The sequence below is a fragment of the Vitis vinifera genome, chromosome 2, assembly GCF_030704535.1.
Source record: "Vitis vinifera cultivar Pinot Noir 40024 chromosome 2, ASM3070453v1".
Lineage (NCBI taxonomy): Eukaryota > Viridiplantae > Streptophyta > Magnoliopsida > Vitales > Vitaceae > Vitis > Vitis vinifera.
In genome coordinates, this window is record NC_081806.1 from 1687261 (window position 1) to 1708519 (window position 21259).

A 21259-nucleotide genomic window follows, 5' to 3' on the forward strand; every position below is an offset into this window, starting at 1 on the left:
CAACTGATAAATCAGGCCCCCCCAACTGATTCTACCATAGAGGCCAACGATAGATAATAACTCCCCCCGAACACAGCTCTACAACTCAAACCAATTCAATCAGTCCTTCAACTACCGAACCTGAAGGTAGGTACTGCACGATCTCAAATAAAAGCAAGACCCGGAAGATGCTGCCAATATGGTCTGTACTATTCACTTTGCATTCTTACATTATCCCTTTATATCCATTGTTTTGTCATTTTCCTTTAATTGGTCTAGCTTGTCTTTTGGTGACATCGTATGGTTGTGAACAAGAGTCAGCTTTACATGGAGATTTCTCCAAGGAACGTTTATGAAAATTCATCCACCTCTTGTTATTTTGTTTTTCACGAAATTGTGACCAATAAATATCGTCTTAATGACATCATGAAAATCACAGCACTTCCTCTCAAGTTGACCTCCCAACTTCCTCCATCTCCTATCATTGTAGCACAGAATATCTGCAGTGCCTTACCTCAAATTTTGTGGTTGGAAACAAAAGAACTTTTCACTATATAAGGTTCCTATCATTTGAAAAAGGATATTGTCTTCATATATTCAGAGCCAATCCTTCCTGCACCCAAAATCCTAATAAGGGTTCATTGACTTCAAATAAGCCCTATAGCTACCAAAGCTTGTTAAAGTAAATGGTTTGGTAACTACCCACATGATATGATCAGTCTAGTTGTTCATAGTAATATCATTATAATGAAAAAGTATGCTGCAGAATCTTAAAACATTAAGTCCTGAAAATTCTATATCTCTATATGTTTGGAAGATGAGCTTGTAAATCCACTCTTTGTTCTTGTCAGTTTTTGTAGACTAGAACCATTTTGCTTGACTGCAAAAGCAAGCATCTTTAGAAGAATGCTTAGAAACACCTTATGCCATCAAGATTATTCGGGTTGGTTTTTTTGCGAACCGGTAAGGATTGTAGACACCTGCTGTATTCACATGATCACATCATAATATTATGGTGGCATCCATCTTGAGTATCTAAATTACACATATATTGTTACATTTGGAAATTAATCACGCTGAAAAGTATCTTCTGTATACCTTCTAAATATGGATAGATGAAGAGGAACATAAAGATTAACTATTAGTCTGGGTTATGTCAAATAAAGCATATAGGATTGTGAAAGAGGCCTGAAGTACAGGACATTTAACAGAGTCAGAGGCAGAGCTAGCATTATAAGTACAGTTTCTTTAGGCAAGAAAAACATGGTAAACTTGAGCAAAATAAAGTAATTAGACATGGAGGAGAGCAAGTTAGAGGCAAATGCTCATGATTGGACCTGGTACTCCATTTTGGCAGTTCTGTTGTCCTTCCTAGTGTACGTCTTGTACAATTTTATAGTAATACGACTATCATCTATTTCTGGAAAAAGCTATATTATATCCACCATATTAATCAACATATGCACTATTGAAAAACTTTTATCAAGTTCAGTGAGGTGGGTGGACCACTACTTTAATGTGGCTTGCTTGTTTTATTCAAAGGCCACTGCTGTTGCATATGCAACTTTTACACAACAATTCTATTCTAATTCAGTAGTGAAGATGAAAAGGACAGGAAAGTTAATGAATAAAAGATATGACAAAGTGAACAATTTAAGAATGGCAATATAGGCTGTCATTAATGTAGAGTTCACTTCTGATCTGAAGCTTTATAAATATGGTAGTGGTCAAAAAAGGGACAATAGGGAAAGAAAACAGATATCAAAACCAGATCTTAACAGTAGTTCCATTGTTGTTTTGTTAATGCTTGAAAGCATATCATGACAAGTGCCCACGTAATTCCCCCCTTAATTACAAAAGTGAAATACATAAATGATCATCACTTTTGATCAAATTGAAACTCAAAATAAGGGGAATGAAATGAATAGAGATTAGGCGTCGTGCTTAATTAGCTGGTTGTAATTTTGGATGCATAAAGCAGGACTTTCTAGCTGTTTCCCCTTGCTTTACTACGTGTCTTAGAGAGGAAAATCATGGTATGCTTCAAGTTGAACCACTACGACAACAAGAGAGACCAAAAAAGAATCTTGGTGGAAGTAGTAAGAAGGACAAGATGGCATATCATTTATGTACATGATCTCGAGTGGTTGGGATATAGCTATGGCTGCATATACTTGAGTAGTATCTTTGGCATATAGCTGTGACTCAGGTTTCGTATGTAAACCTTTTAAGTGATGCATGATCATCTTATGTATGCATGTTGTGTATTCTTGAAAATCTGGTATCTAACAATTTAAACTCCCATAACATTTTCTTGCTCCTGTTCCTTTTGCCTAATGATGAAGTTTTAGACCAAAATAGAGTTTCAGTTCTTCAAAGGTTACATGAATCTAAATTCCCTCAAAATTTGTTATGCTTCCAGAAAAATTATGAGTCTTAAAATCTTAGAGTGAAGCATAGGTTGAAAACCTTGAACATGTCATGGTCTAAGTATTCCTTCATTTGGCTGCTTTGTGATATGTACTCTAAAGCATACCTATTAGAACTGTACAAATGTCGATTTATAAAACTTTGGAAGAACATCAAAAGGTTCTTCATCCATTTTAGATGAAGAAGAAAGTGCTTATCCCTTTCTTCTCTTAAAACCATTTCTCTTTTTCATGGTAAGATACCTAATTTCCCTTCCTATGAAAATAGGATGAGTGAAATGTAGCAGAAGTGGACACTTGAAAGCAAACATGTCCAAGGCAAAAAATTATCTTCCATTATTAACCACGGAATTACATAATATCACCGGAGGCACAATTATTGTTCCTTATATCAGGTAAGTCTCCCTGCTCTCTGAAGGAAGAGTTTATTTTTCATCAAGTGCTCAAAGACATTTAAGTGGAAATAAGTGATAATCAGGGGATGTTGCCACCACCACCACCACCACCATTGCTGGACCTCCCTTTCCCTTGGTCATGCCTAGGGTTAGGTCCTGGTTTTCCATAGTCCAACAGAGCATCAGTCATTAAAACCTCTCTCATGTCCATTATGATAGTCACCTTCAAAAAGCACATCATATAGGTTAGCAAAAGTGTGACTAGCATACCAAAAAGCATTCCAATGAACAAAAAAGGGTTAGCAAGTTTTTAAATGAAATGATAACGTATCTTCTACTTTTGCTCTTTTATTTTATTTTTTTAAGTTTGTGCCCATAATATATCATATCTGTTGTGCAAGTTATGATTTGGAAAGCTGAAAGATATATGAAAAGGCAAAATATTATCAAAATGTTTCTGTATGGCTAGACTTAGATGTATCCATGCATATATGCAGTTAACTTACCTTGCTAACTGAAGTTGCAGGACCCTCACCACCCTTGAACCCTTTGACTCTGCCTGCAGGAGATCAAAACAGAACTTATGTTACTTATTCTGTATGCATTTCTGCAAAGTTGTTCATAAATCCCAAGAACTGCCTCACCTGAAGATGAAGGGATGAAGAGTAGGATGAGGATAAGAAGAACGGTTTTGGTCTGAGAACCCATGGTGGATGTTGGGTCTAATGCTGTTAGAATGAGAGTTAGGCTTTTGAGAAGGTAGGACGTCTGCTTTTATTCAAGGTGGGAGGGTTGCATCCTTGAAAAACTTTTCGTGGTGCAGCCTACTCAAAAGCTTTGTAGAATAATCATGAAGAAGCAGTACCCATTAGTGACATCCAAAAAGTCAATAGCACTAACTTTTGTCAAATCTAAAGCTAAGATTTACCATTGATGCATTGCACCAAAATCAATGGTTTGGATGGGGAGATAGTAATCAACCCTTTGCATGGCTCAGCCTCTACCGTTTTTCAGTCACTTGCAGGGTCCTTTTACCTCTGTTAACACTAAACCACTTCTCATTTATCTCCATTGATCCATGCTTTGTGCCTTTGGCAACTATATCAAGCTGTGACTGCTGCCAAGATGAGTTGTTGGCATGACACTTTTATTAGTCTTCACTCCATCTTTAGTTAATTACCAAGTGAATCGTGTCTTTCTTGTTCAGATGTGTTTCTTTATGATGGGTTAGATAAACAAATAGTGGAAGCACTTGGCAAAGAGATCTCTCTTTCACTACAACATTCAATGCATTCAAATATGAACACTACTGTACTAATCATCCTCTGGGTGGAATAGATATCAGTTTTAAGTGATTTCAGGGTCAATTCATGGGACTATTTGATAAAAATATCGTGCCTACATCTTCCCCACAATTCAAAAGTCCTTGCTGTCTTGAACCCGAGTAGCCTTTTTAACTTTTACCTGCTATATCTTTGTCTTGTACTCTGATGTTGATTGATCTTTTTATGGAGTATGCAAAAGATACCTAATTGTGTAGGTGCAGAGTGGCTCTGCTCATATGTTGTGTGCTATTCATTTTGTTTCACTTACTGTATATCATTTTAATTCTTCACGTCCTTTCAACTTGATATTCATCATATTGTATGGATATGAGCAAAACTCAATTCACTTCTACTATACAAGATGGGATTCATCACAAAAATGCATAGCACCTCTCTGTAGTTGACTTCCCAACCTAGTCATTTCTTCACTGAGAATCTTTAATCATTCTGCATTATCAAGTTCTCTTAGCATCTCCTTATCCCTTGACTTTATCTCATTATCACCTACAGTTCCTTGTCTTGACCATCTGCAACTTACCAGGCTACCAAAAGCAATTCTAATTTCTAACCATGCAAAGTTTCTTGTGCTATATATATATATATATATGTACCATGTTTGATCCCAAAAGCAAAAGGGTTTATTGCGGTTTTAGGAATGTGTCTTATCATCGAGTCCTCCATCTTTACCAGGAGGGCCCTCCTACAGTTCTACTTCATGTATGCACTGTATGCACTGTTGGGAGTCATCACATTGGGTTTGTAATGCCTTTCCATTTTAAAACTGCAGGACTCCATTTGAAATAACAGTATGGGAAATGTGGACCTGTGTGTGCTCAGTATAAATAAAGGGACCCTTAGCTTATCTGCAATTATATCATGGAGCAACAAGGTAAGGCACCCCATCATCAGCATCATCATCATCATCATCATCATTACATGTGATTCAAAAGAGGCTCCGGGGTTCGGTCAGGGGACACAGGGTAGGTTTTGGTTCTGAGAAAAGGCCAATTTAGCTTAATTATATATCTAGTTGTGTAGCCCTCATTGTACAACCTTGCAAGATCCTACCAAACCTGCTCTGGAGGAATAAAAAGAAGGGTTTGTCTGCCTTTCAGAGAAAAAAATAGAAAAGAAAGAAGGGCTTGTGGGAATATAGCTTCATGGACATCAACATGGGTAGCAATATGAGAAAAAATATGAAAAAACCACCGGGTCTAGTCTGGGATTCAACCCAAATGAGGCTGGGACGGGAAAATAAATTTATAAGTGGGAATAGGGAATAAATTTATGAGCGGGAAGCATGGGAAATAAATTTACAAGTGAGGATTAGGCCTTCTGTGCTCCGCTTATATGTCTAAGGTAGCAGAGTTGGTTCATTGAGCCATGTCGGATATTTAAAAAAAGAACCTATTTGAAAGCCATCTTCACCTTTGTTGATCTTTTTGATCATTGAAGAAAAAACCCAGATTTGGGAGAAAGACCTGTCATGATAATCTGGGAATCTGTTCTTTAAAGAAGAAACAAAGATCAAAACCAATAGAAAATTTACTGGAATCAAAGCCAAAATGAACATAAACAGCCTATGATGGACCAAAATGATTAAAAAATAGAGGGCCCTAGATTCAAATTGGGAAAAATGGACTGGAATAGAACATATTTAAGTATGATCCACCTGTTATGACATCCAAGAATCCAAGGGAAAACCAAGAGAGCATCACCACAACTCAAGTAGAGGGAAAATGTATTTCATTGTTAAATGGGAAGATGTATATAGAAGTATATAAAGAGCCAACCATTTTTAAAATATCAGGAAGGCAATGTTCTATCCGTAGTACACTGGATTGGTGTTTCCAGACACGGAAAAAACAAACAAATCACAAAAAAATGAAGCATTGCCACACATAGTACATTAGATGCATCACCAAGTCATGTATTGGGTAAATACTGTAAATGATAGTGGGAAAAATGCAAAATGAGCATGGTGGGTATGAATCAGGAAGTAAAAACTCCTTAATATGCACAAGCTGCTCCAACTTTCATACTGGACACTCTTCCAAAATCTAGCTTGGCTCGAAAATTGTGGCCACCAGACATTTGTCTAACAAAGCGAGTAAAGCGGACCCAATTATCGTATTCAAAAAAGTTCTTGTCCATCCTCACAAAGTTGAATGAAAAGGATGGTTTTTCCAGACCGTCTGAGTAGAAACTCGACATCTTTAGCACCTGTTGAAATGATTTGTCATCCAACCTAGCTCCAGAATTTTCCCCTTCCAGAGGTATACCACAAATCCTAGCGGTCAATAGAAGTTGTCTAAGAAAACCTTCTGGACTACTGACTGGGTTCCTCTGTTTCTCGTCTGCGTCTTGCATTTCAAAGCATGTGGAACACAAGGTAAATCCATACTTACAGAACATGCGAACAATTGGGAGGTATCCATCTCTGATCGATGTGTTATAATAGCCAGCTGTTAACTCGGATGGATGAGATTGTGTACCATAATGCCAGTGGATTCCAGCCACTTTCGCTGATGTGCGAACTTCAATACCACGGAAAATGGTCTCTGCTTCCTTGCATATCCTCTCTCCATGCAGAAGTAGCATTCTTGAGTACCATTCAAGGAAAAACTTACCATATGGTGTATTCCAAGACCCGTTACTTCTGAAAAATTCAGTATGTTCGGGATTGTGCATCAAGTTCCCAGTGCCAATAGGACCCCCATTTCCCCACTCATGCATTCCAATCTCCCTAGCACAAGCATTCAGGGATGCAAGCATGTACTAGCAAGGAGAAAAGAAAGAATCATATCGTTACAAGGACCAAAGGAATGAAATTACCTTGTCCAAAACAAACAATGAACAGGAAAAACAAAGAAAATGATGAGAATGACCTCTTTCAGATGTAGAGATTCCATTACAAGCCTGTAAATGAACATGACCCTTTATGCATACCTTATCATAGCACTGGAACTCTCCAAGTTCATAAGACCTCCAAGCCCATGTTAGCTTATGAGAAGGGCATGAAGGATATCTTAATTCACCGGCAGGACCCATCCCAACTTGAATCACCTCCAAAATGAAATAACTAACAATTTAATACGGCAAAAAACTGATTTGGGCATGAAGCAATCTACATCCAAGACCAAAACTGTAATATAAGGAACTATCCTGGAATCATCTTACTGTTATGGTAAGACCAAGAAAAGGTTTGAAAGTGTCTCTGAAGTTCCTCATAAAATCTACATATGTTTGGATTGGAGATCGCCCCCGCAGAACAGGAAGAATATCACATCCTAAGGAAATGTACTCCATATTCCTTGTTCCAAACCTGTCAGAAAATGCTAAATCTGGATCTCTATCCATCTCTTCAAGCACCCATTGAGGAAGAGGGATCCTTCAACACAGGAAAGGACAAGTTCAGAGCCAATAACATGTAAGAGAAAAGGAAAAGAAGCCCTAAGGGATTTGAACTTGAAATAAAGGAATTGACATTTCAAACAAAACTCAGAGGCTAAATATCAACAAACAAAATTAGGAAGGAAAGAACTGAATCATTACTGTGGTGCCTACTATGGGTTAGAACTTAATCAAATATTCTAGAACACAAGCTTTACGAGATTGCTCTCGTCATAGAAAATCAGTAAAGGAAAAATTGAAGGAAATGCCAAGGCCCAAATAAAAACCCAAAAGCATGCAAAGGAGCAAGGAATTTTGTTATATACAAAATACAGTAACCAATAGAACAAGAGACACCATATGAACCAAAAAGTTCAGGGACTCAAGTTTAGAATTTAATGCCCTGCAAGCCAAACCTCCCGGCTGTAGCAACGCAGCTTTTTGAACATCTAGGTTAAATGCAATGTAGACAAGGTCTAAACCTCTCTTTACTTTATCACCAACCCACCTGCCTTAGATCCTAGGCAAGTGATGCTAGTCAATTGTCATGGACTTAGGCCTTTCCTAAGCTCACGTGTGGCACTTAGACAACTCAAGCCACTTGATGTTGCTAAGTTAGCCTTACAATGCTTGAATGCACTCAAGTGTTTGGTGCTTTAGCCAAATGAGGTCATACCCTATTTATAGGCACCCAAGAAACTCCTTGGAATCCTAAAAGGTTCCTTACATCTCTAGAATTTACTAGAATAACCTATACAAATCCTATATACAAAATATGTAGGAGATATCTCTAAAACTCTCTGGATTTCTTTACACACTTCTTTATATTCCATACTAGTGTAGAGATATGTGGATTTCTCTAGCCTTTCTAGAATTCTCTACTTCTCTATTGGGGTAGTTTAGAATTCTCTGCTTCTCCATTAGGGTAGTTGACTCCAAAGGTTCCAAAAGGTTCTTACTCCTCTTTATAAGCTCAAGGAAGGGTCATTTGGGGCAAGTTGTGACTAGGGATGGCAACAGGATGGTATACAAATTTCCCATACCTGTCCCTTCCTATATATTTTATAAATAATAAAAATATTTTATTTTTTATAACTTTTTTATTATTATTATTATTATAAGAAAATAAAAATTAAATTAAATTAATTTTATATATAATTGGGATGGGCCAATACCTAATACCTGAACCCACTCGAACCGTCGGTTTAAAAGAAAAAATAAGTCGTCCATACTCGTTCGTGACACTTTTATTTAAATTTCAAATCCCCCATTATGACGGGCGGATATCCAAAAACACCCCATTGTCATCCCTAGTTGTGAAATTATAGAGGACCTAATTTGTGAAATTATAGAGGACGGCACCACAAAGAAAGAGGAAGATTCCCAACATGAAAATAAAGGCTTGTAATTAAGTAAAATTGGAATTACTGACCCATCAACTTGAGGCAAACTATGAAATGTGATGCTTAGCAACATGAAAAATATCAACAATATGAAAATACAATGAAAAAAAAAACAGTTGATTAGCAAAATCCGCTTCTTAGCATTGCCGTCATAATAATTAACAGAACACTAACCAGGAAGGATCACCAGGTCCAGTGCCACATTGATGAAACGCCATCACAACTCGAACCTTCAACCCACACCTTCGAGCCAATGCAACAATCTCCATATACCCCTGCCAATTATAAACCCTAGGCTCCTCTCTCTCCACCAGCCCCCACCAAACTTCCATAACCACCCCCTCAACCCCCGCCGCTGCGATTGCCCGGAACGACTGCACCATCGTCTTCCACCGCCGCACCTCCCCCGAAGAGCTCACGACGTCCACCGGCAGTGTCACAAACACCGGCGACCCCTTACTCCGCTGCGCCGAGAACCCATGCTGGAGCTCGTACTGGAAATCCCCGTTGTTTGGGGACACATGCCCTCCGGCGTCGGACGGCTTCGATGAGTTGAGACCCGATGAGATAGTGAGCCGACACCGACGTGTCCGGTGGGATCGATTGCCGACGAGGGATGGCGATCGGAGGAAGAAGCGAGTGCACTCGGCCCCGGTGCAGCAGAAGGAGGCAAAGAAGGTTGGAACAGAGGGAGAAGCGATCGCCATTGAAAAAGAATTATGGTTAGGGTTTCAAATGGTGCTGTATTGCCGAAACGTTTAGAGAGGGGACTATTATGATAAAGGATTAATCGACTAAAAGGGGAAAAATAAAATTAAAAATGGAAGATAAAATGATAAAGTTAATTATTTTTTATCTTTTATTTAATTTATAAATATTTTTAATCTAAATAAATAGGAAATTAAAATATTTTAATTTAAGAAAAAAATTGAATTTTAAAGTTTACGTTAAGGTAATGATTTTAAAAATATTTTTTAAAAAATAAGATGTTCAATTTTTTTTTTGCTATTTCAAGTTTTAAAGTTTTTGAAAATAATTTTAAAGATATAAAATAAATCTATATTTTTGTATAAGAATTTTTATTTTTTTTAAATTATAAAATTATTATTATTTTCTATTTTTAAAAATAAAAACAAGTAATGTATTTAATAGAAATCTTAATATTCAAAAAATTTAAAATATATAATAGTAAAAATAAAATTATTTTAATTTTTAATATAATAACAAATATTTTAAGATTATAGAGATTTGGAATTTTAAAATTATAACCGTATTTAAAATGAGGGGCGTGGAGGATCAAAGAACATAGTCCACTATAGCTGGAAAATGAGAGTCTTGGGATGATTGTACGTGCTGACCATTGATTCTGTGGACTAAACGTTGCCACGTCATTTTCTTACATTTTGGAGGATCCTAAATAAGCTGAACTGGTTCCTTTCTATGAGTTTTGGGGCAAAATGGCCTTTGTCCCTAAACTTAATATCAAAGTGGCTTCAAGTCAAACTAATGTTCAAAATAACCCGTCTGTCGACATAAAGCGGAGCCAACAATTTTTTTATATTATTTTTTTTTAACTTTCTCATTTGCTTCATCTCGTGCTTGACATTTTTTTATGTTATTTTTTTTAACTTTCCCATTTGCTTCATCCCGTGGTTGGTTGTATCCAAAGGTTGTCTTCAAGCCCTAGCCCCACCAGTGGGCCATTGTAATTGACCTTTTTGGAGATACAAAATTGAGGTTAATTTTGAGTTTATGCGTGAGAAATGTTTTTGGGTTACAAGTTAAGAAAATTTTGTGAGAAATTTTTTTGTTTATAGGTTGTGTTCCATTTGTAAGAAATATTTGTGAGATTTTTTTGGCTTACAAGTTTTGTTCCATTCGTGAGCAATTTTTGTAAGAAATTTTTTTGGTTGTATTCCATACGTGATAAAATTTTGTGAGAAATTTTTTTGAAAATATTTTTTGGCTTACAAATTGTGTTGCATGTGTGAGAAATATTTGTGAGAATTTTTTTTTTTGGCTTACAAGTTCTGTTCCATTCATGAGAAATTTTTTGGTTGTGTTTCATGAGTGAGAAAATTTTGTGAGAAATTTTCTTGGCTTACAGGTTGTGTTTTGTGTGTGAAAAAAATTTATGAGATTTTTTTTTTTGACTTACAAGTTTTGTTCCATTCATGAGAAATTTTTGTGAGAAATATTTTTTGTTGTCTTCCATGTCAATTTGGTTTGCTAGTACGCAATTTATAGCTGCCAGTTATAGTGTGAAATTCAGATCTTGGTAGCTCGCTTAACTTCCCAAATCTACTTTGGTAGTACTTGTAGGGACCCCTCCTCCTGAGAACATGTGTCACACACCTCATGGCGACACGTGGTACGCATTATCATCCGGATCACCCTCATCCAGATTTCCCCAAGAGTACATGTGGCGCGCTTCTCCTATCCGGACTCCCTCAAGGAGAGGCACACAACACTCACAAATATAACATCCGGACGACTGCCATAGCGCATCCGGACGACCGACATACACTATCCGGGTATGTTTGTCCGGATCATTGACTGAGGTAAGCAAGTCTTACACGTTATCACAACAGTCTGCCATGACCCACGTTCCGCCACCTGTAGAGTGAAAGGACAAGATGAAGTGACAACAAGTCACTTCCCACGATCACTTCACACGATCGCCTACCACGATCTCTGTCAGCCACCTGTAAGGTGATGATGGTCCTGCCACCACCTAGTGTCATCATGACAACACAAAATATCTCCTCACCATTAAAGAGGGGAACAAAGCTTCTGATACTATATAAACAAACCTTCACACAAAGAGGAAGGTAAGCTGGCTATACCTAGTAAAAGGCCAACTGATTTATCTCTCTAACCATGGCTGATAAAACCGTCGGAGGGTGCGTCCGGACACCTTGTCCGGATGCTTTTTGCAGGTGGAACGACTGAATCAAGAATCTATATTGGTTGAGATCGTGCGTCCATCCATTTGGCAACTACGTGGATTACCAGGGACGTGAGGCCTCAACAGTACTCACTTAGCTCTAGCCTGTAAAAAGGAAAATTAATCAATATCATTCAATTCTAACTAAATACATTAAATTTAAGCAACATTGCTAAATCTTGTCAATTCATTTATATTTTGTTTATATCATCTATTGATGTACATGCAGACATGTATACTCCGTTGTTTCCTACTTGTCCTGACCCTGAGGATACATCTGTGCTTACTCTTCAACATCGACATCGATCATCCACCATTCGTGTTGATCCAGATATGGGTAGTGTTTTGACTTTCCGACACAGGTTTCGTCAAGAGTGGGTTTTGGATGATCGTGTTCGGCCATACATTATACAATCACGATTTCATGTCTTTCATCGAGTGGGTCATGTTAAGGTTGATTGGCCTTTGATTACTGCATTGGTAGAGAGATGGCACCTAGAGACACATACATTCCACATGCTAGTTGGTGAGATGACCATCACATTGTAGGACGTAGTCATCTTATTTGGATTACGTGTACATGGTCATCTTGTCATTGGTTCTATAGATACTGGTTGGCATGCACTTTGTGAGGAGTTATTAGGTGTTCGACCGACAAAGACTGATATTCGTGGAGCATCCCTTGGAGTTCATTTTATTACTACCAATTTCTCCCACTTACCACCATGGGTTGTAGATAAGGTCACGTTACAGTGCCATGCTAGAGCATAACTTTTATTGTTAGTTAATGGTTCATTATTTCCAGATAAGAAGGGGGTTTACATCCAATTAGCAATTCTACCCATGTTAAGAGATTTTGGTGAGACTGCATAATATGGTTGGGGGAGTGCAACACTAGTACATCTTTATCAAGAGTTATGTCGAGCTAGCTTAAATAGTGCAGAAACTATTGCATAACCATTACAATTGTTGCAGGTATAACTACAAGTCTTATTAATTATGTAATTTTGTCATAATTATGTGCATTTAAACATAATTTTGTTCTATTTTTAGCTATGGTCATGGGAGCGATTACATGTGGGTTGTCCTAATAGATCACTTCCCTATGCACCAGTGCCTATAGATGAGAGTTCCCTTATCTCATACAGGCACTCCTCATCATGTGTTGGTCACATACAGAGATGAGTTTGATAGACAACAATCTGATCAGGTTTGGGCTAAATATTAGTATTATTTAACAAGATTATTAATATTAATAATATAATTTAAACTTTATTAAATACATATTAAGATTTGAATATATCAGGTATTATGGCAGCCTTACATAGATGATATACTAGCGTTGCTTCTAGACATTTGTTTAGCTGATCAGGATATTTGGCGAACGATGTCACCACTTTTTTTTTTTTATATTGTTGAGTGGCATCATCCTGAGCGTGTGTTGCGATAGTTTGGACTCATATAGGGTATTCCTTCGACACCCCCTATAGATTCTGACCTTCACTCCATAGATCGACGTGGTCGACCTTAGTTTGATTGAAGGTTGTATCATGAGCACTATGTGACATTATGGGAGGCTAGGGGGGACCACATTGTCATTGCGGAGCCTATAGAGCCTCATATAGACTACCATGCTCCGTACATGACATGGTACCGTCGTATTACATGTCATGTTATTACACCTATGGATGATTTTTGATCTATGCAGTACCAGGCTACTACCTTATCTACCAACTTATTAGTTTGTATCACTTTAATATTATGTACATATTGTGTATAATATTTATTCCAACAAATAATTATATATAATTTTATGTGACAAATTGAGACTATGACATCTATCATATCTCGAGGAGGTCATGCATTAGAGGACTCTGATAGTGATGCTTGCCACACTGGTATTGTTGATATTATTCGTATGACCACTAATGTTATGCGCATTATTCAGGATGTTTATCGTATCCCACATGTAGAGCATGGAGGAGGTAGGTCACCAGCTTAGTCAACAGTTGCTCGACTACCACTTGTTCGAGGTCGGTCGACATCTCGAGGGAGACGTAGATATAGTAGTTGTCTACCCATCACATCGTCAGTATCAACATCATTATAGCCCTCCACCTTTTTATCCTTATAATTAGTACAGTCACCTATCTCTTTAGACATACCATCAGTGTAGCACCCTACTTATTCAGACCTACCATCAGTGCAACCCTCTACCTCTTTAGACCCACCATCAGTACAACCCCCTATTTCTTTAGACTTATCTTCAGTTCAGGCTCCTACTTTTTCATATCCACCATTAGTGTAGATTGACACATCTACTCAGCTAGATTTACCGCCAGCTATTCCAAGGGATAGGCGGGGCCTATGTCGACTAAGATTGCTACCTCCACCACCACCTCTATTTCCAGCTCTATTCCCATCACAAACAGATGTTCTTCATGTGTCACATGCAATACATGCTACAGTTAGAGAGGAGCGTCTAAAAAGGAAAAGAGTACCAATTACACATAGGTTCTCTCCTTGTGGAGACATGTGATATTATATATGTTTTTTATTTTCCACTATATTAATGTTTACTGGATATTTTTTGTGACTTTGATTAAACTATTAAAAATTACATTTTGTAGTAGACTTTTTGTGATTAATTTTATTAACTAATTTTGTCAAAAAATCTATATATGACAACTACGGCTTAAGAATATACTATTATTTCAATAAAGATAAATTTATCATAATACAAATAAATTAATATCTTAAAAAACAACAAATTAAATATCTTAAATTAATAAATTATACAATTTTATATATTAATTATATGTTATATAAGTTTATTATTTTAAGATTATTAATTTATTCATAAATAAAATATTCATTTATAATATCTTTTATTTATCAATTTATATTTGATGAAGTAATACTAGTTTCTTAAATTTAAATATAAATAATTTATTATTAAAGTATATATTTTTAATTTCAATAATAAATGGTAATTTAATAGTTTTTAATTAAATTTGAAAGTAAAAAAAAAATATAATTAAAATCTCAGTTGCTTAAAAGTATATTATTATTTCAATAAAGATAAATTTATCATAATACAAATAAATTAATATCTTAAAAAACAAAAAATTAAATATCTTAAATTAATAAATTATACAATTTTATGTATTATTTATATGTTATTTTAAGATTATTAATTTATTAATAAATAAAATATTCATTTATAATATCTTTTTTATTTATCAATTTATATTTGTTGAAGGAACACTAGATTCTTAAGTTTAAATATAAATAATTTATTATTAAAGTATATATTTTTAATTTCAATAATAAATTGTAATTTAATAGTTTTTAATTAAATTTAAGAGTAAAATATCAATTAACAACTACGGCTTAAAAATATACTAATATTTTGATAAAGATAAATTTATCATAATATAAATAAATTAATATCTTAAAAAATAACAAATTAAATATCTTAAATTAATAAATTATACAATTTTATATATTATTTATATGTTACATAAATTTATTATTTTAAGATTATTAATTTATTAATAAATAAAATATCCATTTATAATATCTTTTATTTATCAATTTTTATGTTTAAATATAAATAATTTATTATTTAAGTATATTTTTAAAATTTTAATCATAAATTGTAATTTAATAATTTTTAATTAAATTTTAAATTTTAAAAAAAATTAACTAAAGCCTTAGTTGGCAACGATGACTTTAGTTCAAAAATGAAACCTTAGTTGCCAATTGAGGTTTCAGTAAAAAAATGGAGCCTCATTTGACAACTGCGGTTTTAGTTAAAAAATGAAGTTTCAATTGGCAACTTTGATTTCAGTTAAAAAAATAAAGCCTCAATTACCAAAAGAGGTTTTAGTTCAAAAATGAAACATCAGTTGCTAACTAGACTTTAACTAAAATGATGAAAAAAAATATTTTTAATGACATGACGCATACGTGGCTATAGATGAAGTAGAAAAATAGTGTGACGTGTCATATAAATTTTTTTTTTTTTTTATCAAATTCAATTTTTTAAAATTTAAGAAAATGATTGAGAAAATAAATTACCTCAAAAACAAAGATAAATATATCCTTCAATTGACCAAATGTTGCCCTATCATTTTTAAACATTTTGCCATTTTGGTGGATCCGCGGTATTCTGCCAGGACTCAGATTAGGGTTTCTCTTGGAAGACATAGTAGATATATTGATCGAAGCAAGGATCTCCCGAGCATATGGATATTCAACTAGTTTTGGGGAGTAATCGACTCGAAGATGTCAATTGGCTATGTTCCCTATCCGATTCTGAGCTTGTGAGTTCAAATTTCACTTGTTTGGTTGCTGAGAAACTCCGGGAAAGCAAAAAGGATATTTGTGGCCCATTCTCTTGCTTCGCTCCAATAAATCAATTCAGCATTGCACAATAGTTTACTTTGATGTTCCTAAACAGTGAAAAATTAGAAAGGGAAATTTTTTTTCTTCTGTTGATTTAATTTTCTCGGCAACCAAACTAGGTGTAATCAATTAAGCAATTAAGAGTTAGACCATAGTTGAGTTCGTTGTTGTCAAAGAACGAAACTACAGGAAGGAAAATCATTTTTACTTTTTATCGTTTATTTTGATTCAATTTTCTGGGCAACCAAGCATGTAGCAGTATTTCTTTTTTTTTTTTTTTTTTTTCCTTTTTTAAAATTTTACCGATTTCTATTTGGAAGTTGTACAACACTGTTTGAGAAGTTGCTGTTAGAGGTGACCTCTTAAGAAGTGCTTGGCTTCTGTTTTCTTTTTGTTGGGGGAGACTATTTATGTTGTCAATGCAGTTCGGTTTTCTGCATGCAGAAAGGCTATTTAAATTCAAATGACAGAGATTAAGCATTTTGGCAGGATATGCTGATTAGCTTAAAAATGATGGTTCTCCGACGTGCAAAAGTAATTGGTCATGAAGATCTTGCTGAGAAGTTTGATTTGAAGATGCTTCGAGCCCTTGGTATGCTCTCCTTTCCATGTTCTTGAGTGTAATAATTTCATTTAGTAGTAATGCTAGATGGGTTTATCTTTCTTCTTCACTAACCAGATTCAGTTTTAGATATTGAACACACGCTATATATATTTTGGTAGGCAAGCACCTTAACCTATATGTTCCGATAAGGGCACTCATGTTGGCTATCAAGATGTAGGTATGAAGTTAAAGAATATTTAGAATTTTATGAATAATATGCCTGAATCTTGCATCCAAAGAATCACTTACCTAACCCATCTCTCACTAAGAAGCCATCTGTGTGTTATCATATCCTGCAGTGTTTTCAAATAGCCACTTTTGAATAAATTGTAAGTCACCATAAGAGCACTCTTGCTCTGATAATTATTATCTGTCCATTGTCTTGGTGTGAAAACTAATGTGGATTGCCCAAACTCTACCAAGTCAGGGCGAGATTACTAGCATTTTTTACTCTATATCTATGACCTTTATAAGTGATTCCATGATTATCAAATAAAAGGCAAGCATTTCACTGACAGACATGTTGGTAGCTTCCTTCTGCTGATCTCTGGCACTTACTGAATCGATACCCTTCCTATGTCATTAAGGCATCTATATATTTGCTTCCTAGGATAGTGGTCGACTTAAGACCCTTTAGCAGGCGATCATAACCTTGAAATCCTATGTCTTTCTTTTCTTTTTTACAAAAAAAAAAAAAAAAATGGTTTTGTTTCTTTTATTTTTTATTTTTAAAATGAAGATACTTCAAAACAATGACTTGTGACAAGCCCTTAAGGTCAGCTTCAAGTGGTTGGGAGGGCTTGTGGAAGGTTCCAGGTTCAAGTCCCAATGGGGGCAAACATTTAACTATAAAAAAAAAAAAGAAAAAAGAAAAAAGAATAACATGTGACAAATATACTCCAAAAACCTTTGATGCCTTTGATTCTTCAGACTCCAGGCGGACATTTTGGTTCGAAGGTGACCTTTTGGTCAAAGCCTTGACCAAAAGCCACTTTGAACAGGGGTACTGAATTGATTGTTCAAAATGATTTTAAAAACCAAAATCCAATTAGGTGAGGTGCTCTTAATGTCACAGAATTCCCTCTCTCAATGTACTATGATGAAAAGATCCAAAGTTCATTAGAGATGCAAAGTGAATAAGTAAAACAGGTACTAACTTTACAGAAGCGAATTCATCTAGTGATTTCTGCTCTCTTTCATCTGCATGACTTGTAAAGATCTGCTCTCTCTTAGGCATTTATTGTTTAGTATGCAGAACTCTCTTGCCTTTTTGGGTGAATAAAGTTTGTTTTTACATGTTATTCAAATACTTGAAATGCATTAATTTTATCAAGGTTCTATTTGTGATATACTCTTTCTGATGCTTAATCAGTCTTTATGTTTTTTACTGGAGTCATTTTGACGTAGAGTTGCAATTTATAATTTTGTTTGCTGATTAGTTTTTTCCCTCTGGGAACTTGTGCAGGGTTCATTTTGATGGAATATCTAAGAGGACAGGTTAAGGATTTGTCAGCTATTCCAGGCTTGGCTGGGTTGGACAAGTTTTTAAATGAATGCAATTTATTAAAGTGTAGTCTAAAAGACACAATAAGCACTGAAGAACTAAAGGCATGCATTTGCACCAATTCAAAAAGGGGAACAGCTGAAAGGTAAGTTGAATCTCTGAGGCCTGTTGAAACTTCACGATATCTTGGGTCACAAATAAATCATGATTCATGTTAGGTGTACTGGTTTTAAAAGATGATTCAATTGTTTTTAGCCCCTGAAGCAGGGTTGACAAGGGGTGGGGTAGGTGTCAGGTTCAATTCCATGGACAGAATAAACAAAAAAAGGAAAAAGAAAATAGAAGTAAAAAAGGACTATAAAAACAGATGCCTCCAGCATTTTTTGATCCAACAATCCCAGGACACAAATTTTCATTAGAATCCATTACTTCATCGAAGTGTCCCTTGAATTCTTCTTTTGGTTCTATCTTTCAAGCAACTCTATCATCCATTTAGGCAATTCAAATTTAAAATTTGAAACATCCTTCATAAGGGTAGTCTGCATTTTTCAATAAATTGATTGACAAGTTGGGAACCTCATGTACCTCATGCTGGTGCCCGTCCCTGTGCCAGTACATTTCTGGCGCTAGGAACACCATAGTTGCTGTTCCTTTCTTTTTCTACAAGCTGAAGTATATGTTTAAGGATTGTCACTGTTAGGTTCACACAGTAAGCTTGAATGCATAATTTGTCATTTCTATGAACTTGAATGCATGGTTCATCATTTTCTAATGCAAAAATTTGCATTTAAATACATGGAAAAGAATCACTCAAAACCTCATTCAGTTTTGTTACATCACAGCCATATTACTCCACTCTTTTATGTAAGTTTCTGCTTTTGTGGTTTGATGGACCTGGTCTGTGATCTTATGTAACATGCATGGTGCATCTTGTCATTGATGCTATTTTAACTGTTTTATGCCAAAGAGGAAAAGGAAAGAAGAAAAAATTATCTATCAAAAAAAAAGGGAAAGAAGAAAAAAAAGTGTAAAAGGTTTAACTATTTAAGTTTGTCCAACTTAATTGACTTTTCCTTCCCACCTATTTATGTTATTAATAGAAATTGCAAAAATACTCCAAATAACTAATACCTAATAAATATCTCTTAATAAAACATTACAACATAAAATAAACTCTAACACTCCCCCTTAAGTAGGAGCATAGAGGTTAAACTTGCCTAGCTTGGAAGACAATCCATGAAAGGTATTACAAGTGAATGATAGTTGATCATCCGATTGAATATAAGGAGTAATGATTTGCTTTTGCGTTAACAAATCTCAACTGAAATGACAATCATCTTCTTTATGCTTGGTACACCTATGAAATAGGATTATTCTCAATAAAGATAGTAGCTTGGTTGGATCTTGTTCACAACAATGGGGAAGTCTTGAATAGTAAAGTGAACTAGCAAAAGCTCTTTTTCTCTCATTGTATCAAGGCAGGGTTCCCACTTTGCTAGGATGGAAAGAAAGCAGTCCTTGACTAGGAATCACATGCCAGAAAGTTGTTCCCAAACACTAACACTAGCATGCTACATACATGTATCAAGGTCTTGCTCTGTGCTAGGATGGTCCTTGACTAGGAGTTGGTAAACCAATCCTTGCCTAGGAGTTAGTTCCCTGTCAACCAACCACATGCAAAAAATTGTATGCTAGATCAATGTCTTGCTATGTGCTATTGAATATATGACCAGAGGCTTTCCATTTATTATTGTTGTTTCCATTTTATTTACATGGTCATGTTCATCAATTTGCCCCATTTCCAACAAATCTAGCAGGAAGTGAGAGTGGTGCCAATTTTGAAGTGATGAGATAACATGATAGAGTTAATTCTGAAAATTCAAAATTAGATGTATAGGGATCTTTTACTTTCTACATAGATGTTTAGCTATATTTTTATGTTCTAAGACATTGTTTACGTGGCTAGTGTTTGGATTCAGATGATTATCTTGTTAGTTTATTTGTTCAATTCTTTCGTTGTGTATAGATCTAGTAAAGAGCTGGCTCCTAATCGGAAGAAACAGAAAACTGAAACCAGAGGAAGTGATCCAGATCAAAATGAATAAGGTTGAAACTAGAAGATGTTGTATCAACCGAAAACTGAAACCAGATGAAGATGTGGGTCTAATCACAAGTACCAGAAAACTGAAGCCAGATGAAGAGATGGGTTCAAACTCCCATAAGCCAAGTCCTGTGATCGGTTTGGATGATGGTGCAAAGGTCTCACGAATGTATTTGTTACCTTGGGATATTTTGCATTTCCATCCCCTGTTAAATGAAAATGTTTTTTATTAAACCTGCTTAAAAAGTAATCATTTATCTTGGATGATCTGTTTCGAGAAGAGTTGGATTGTGTGGGTTATCATTCAAATATTTTTATTAGGAATTTATGGGGAAATATTTTTTATGCTTTTAAATTAATTAATTAATTATTATTTTTTCATTAATTGTCCAATATGTTACCATTTATGAAAATTAAAAATCTAACTGAACAAGTATTTATATATTTTGTGTTTTCTTAAATAGCTTTATTTACTTTCCGACAACAAAAAATGACATTATTTCAAAAAATATTAAAATAAAAAATAAAATTACATGTTCTGGAAAAAACTAGAAGCTTTTAAATCCAGTAAAGGAGGGTTCGAAGCCCCACCGAAAGCCTACCACGTGTAGAGTTCTAAAATGGTCATAAGAGAGAAACACGGACGGCCAAGATCAAGACACGCGAACAACTCGACAACCAACGGCAGAGATCATCCCAACACAAGACGAACTCCCATTGGATGGCCACACCATCCTTCGAGATCTGATTGGTCCACGTCAGCATCGAT

The 21259-nt window shown here is 35.3% G+C and overlaps 2 protein-coding genes across 2 annotated transcripts; one reads left to right on the plus strand and one right to left on the minus strand.

Moving 5' to 3' along the window:
* Nucleotides 1-5857: 5857 nt before the first annotated feature.
* Nucleotides 5858-9734, minus strand: LOC100258256 (beta-amylase 1, chloroplastic). The gene is made up of 4 exons (XM_010661443.3): nucleotides 9099-9734; nucleotides 7309-7519; nucleotides 7078-7194; nucleotides 5858-6906 (listed from the first exon to the last, which is right to left on the minus strand). The coding sequence occupies exons 1-4, from the start codon at nucleotides 9629-9631 to the stop codon at nucleotides 6139-6141; spliced, it is 1629 nt and encodes a 542-aa protein (XP_010659745.1). The 5' UTR covers nucleotides 9632-9734; the 3' UTR covers nucleotides 5858-6138.
* Nucleotides 9735-15995: 6261 nt separating this feature from the next.
* On the plus strand, nucleotides 15996-20724 carry LOC100854404 (uncharacterized). The gene is made up of 4 exons (XM_010661452.3): nucleotides 15996-16199; nucleotides 16771-16873; nucleotides 18351-18534; nucleotides 20416-20724. The coding sequence occupies exons 1-4, from the start codon at nucleotides 16122-16124 to the stop codon at nucleotides 20492-20494; spliced, it is 444 nt and encodes a 147-aa protein (XP_010659754.1). The 5' UTR covers nucleotides 15996-16121; the 3' UTR covers nucleotides 20495-20724.
* The last annotated feature ends 535 nt before the right edge of the window (nucleotides 20725-21259 follow it).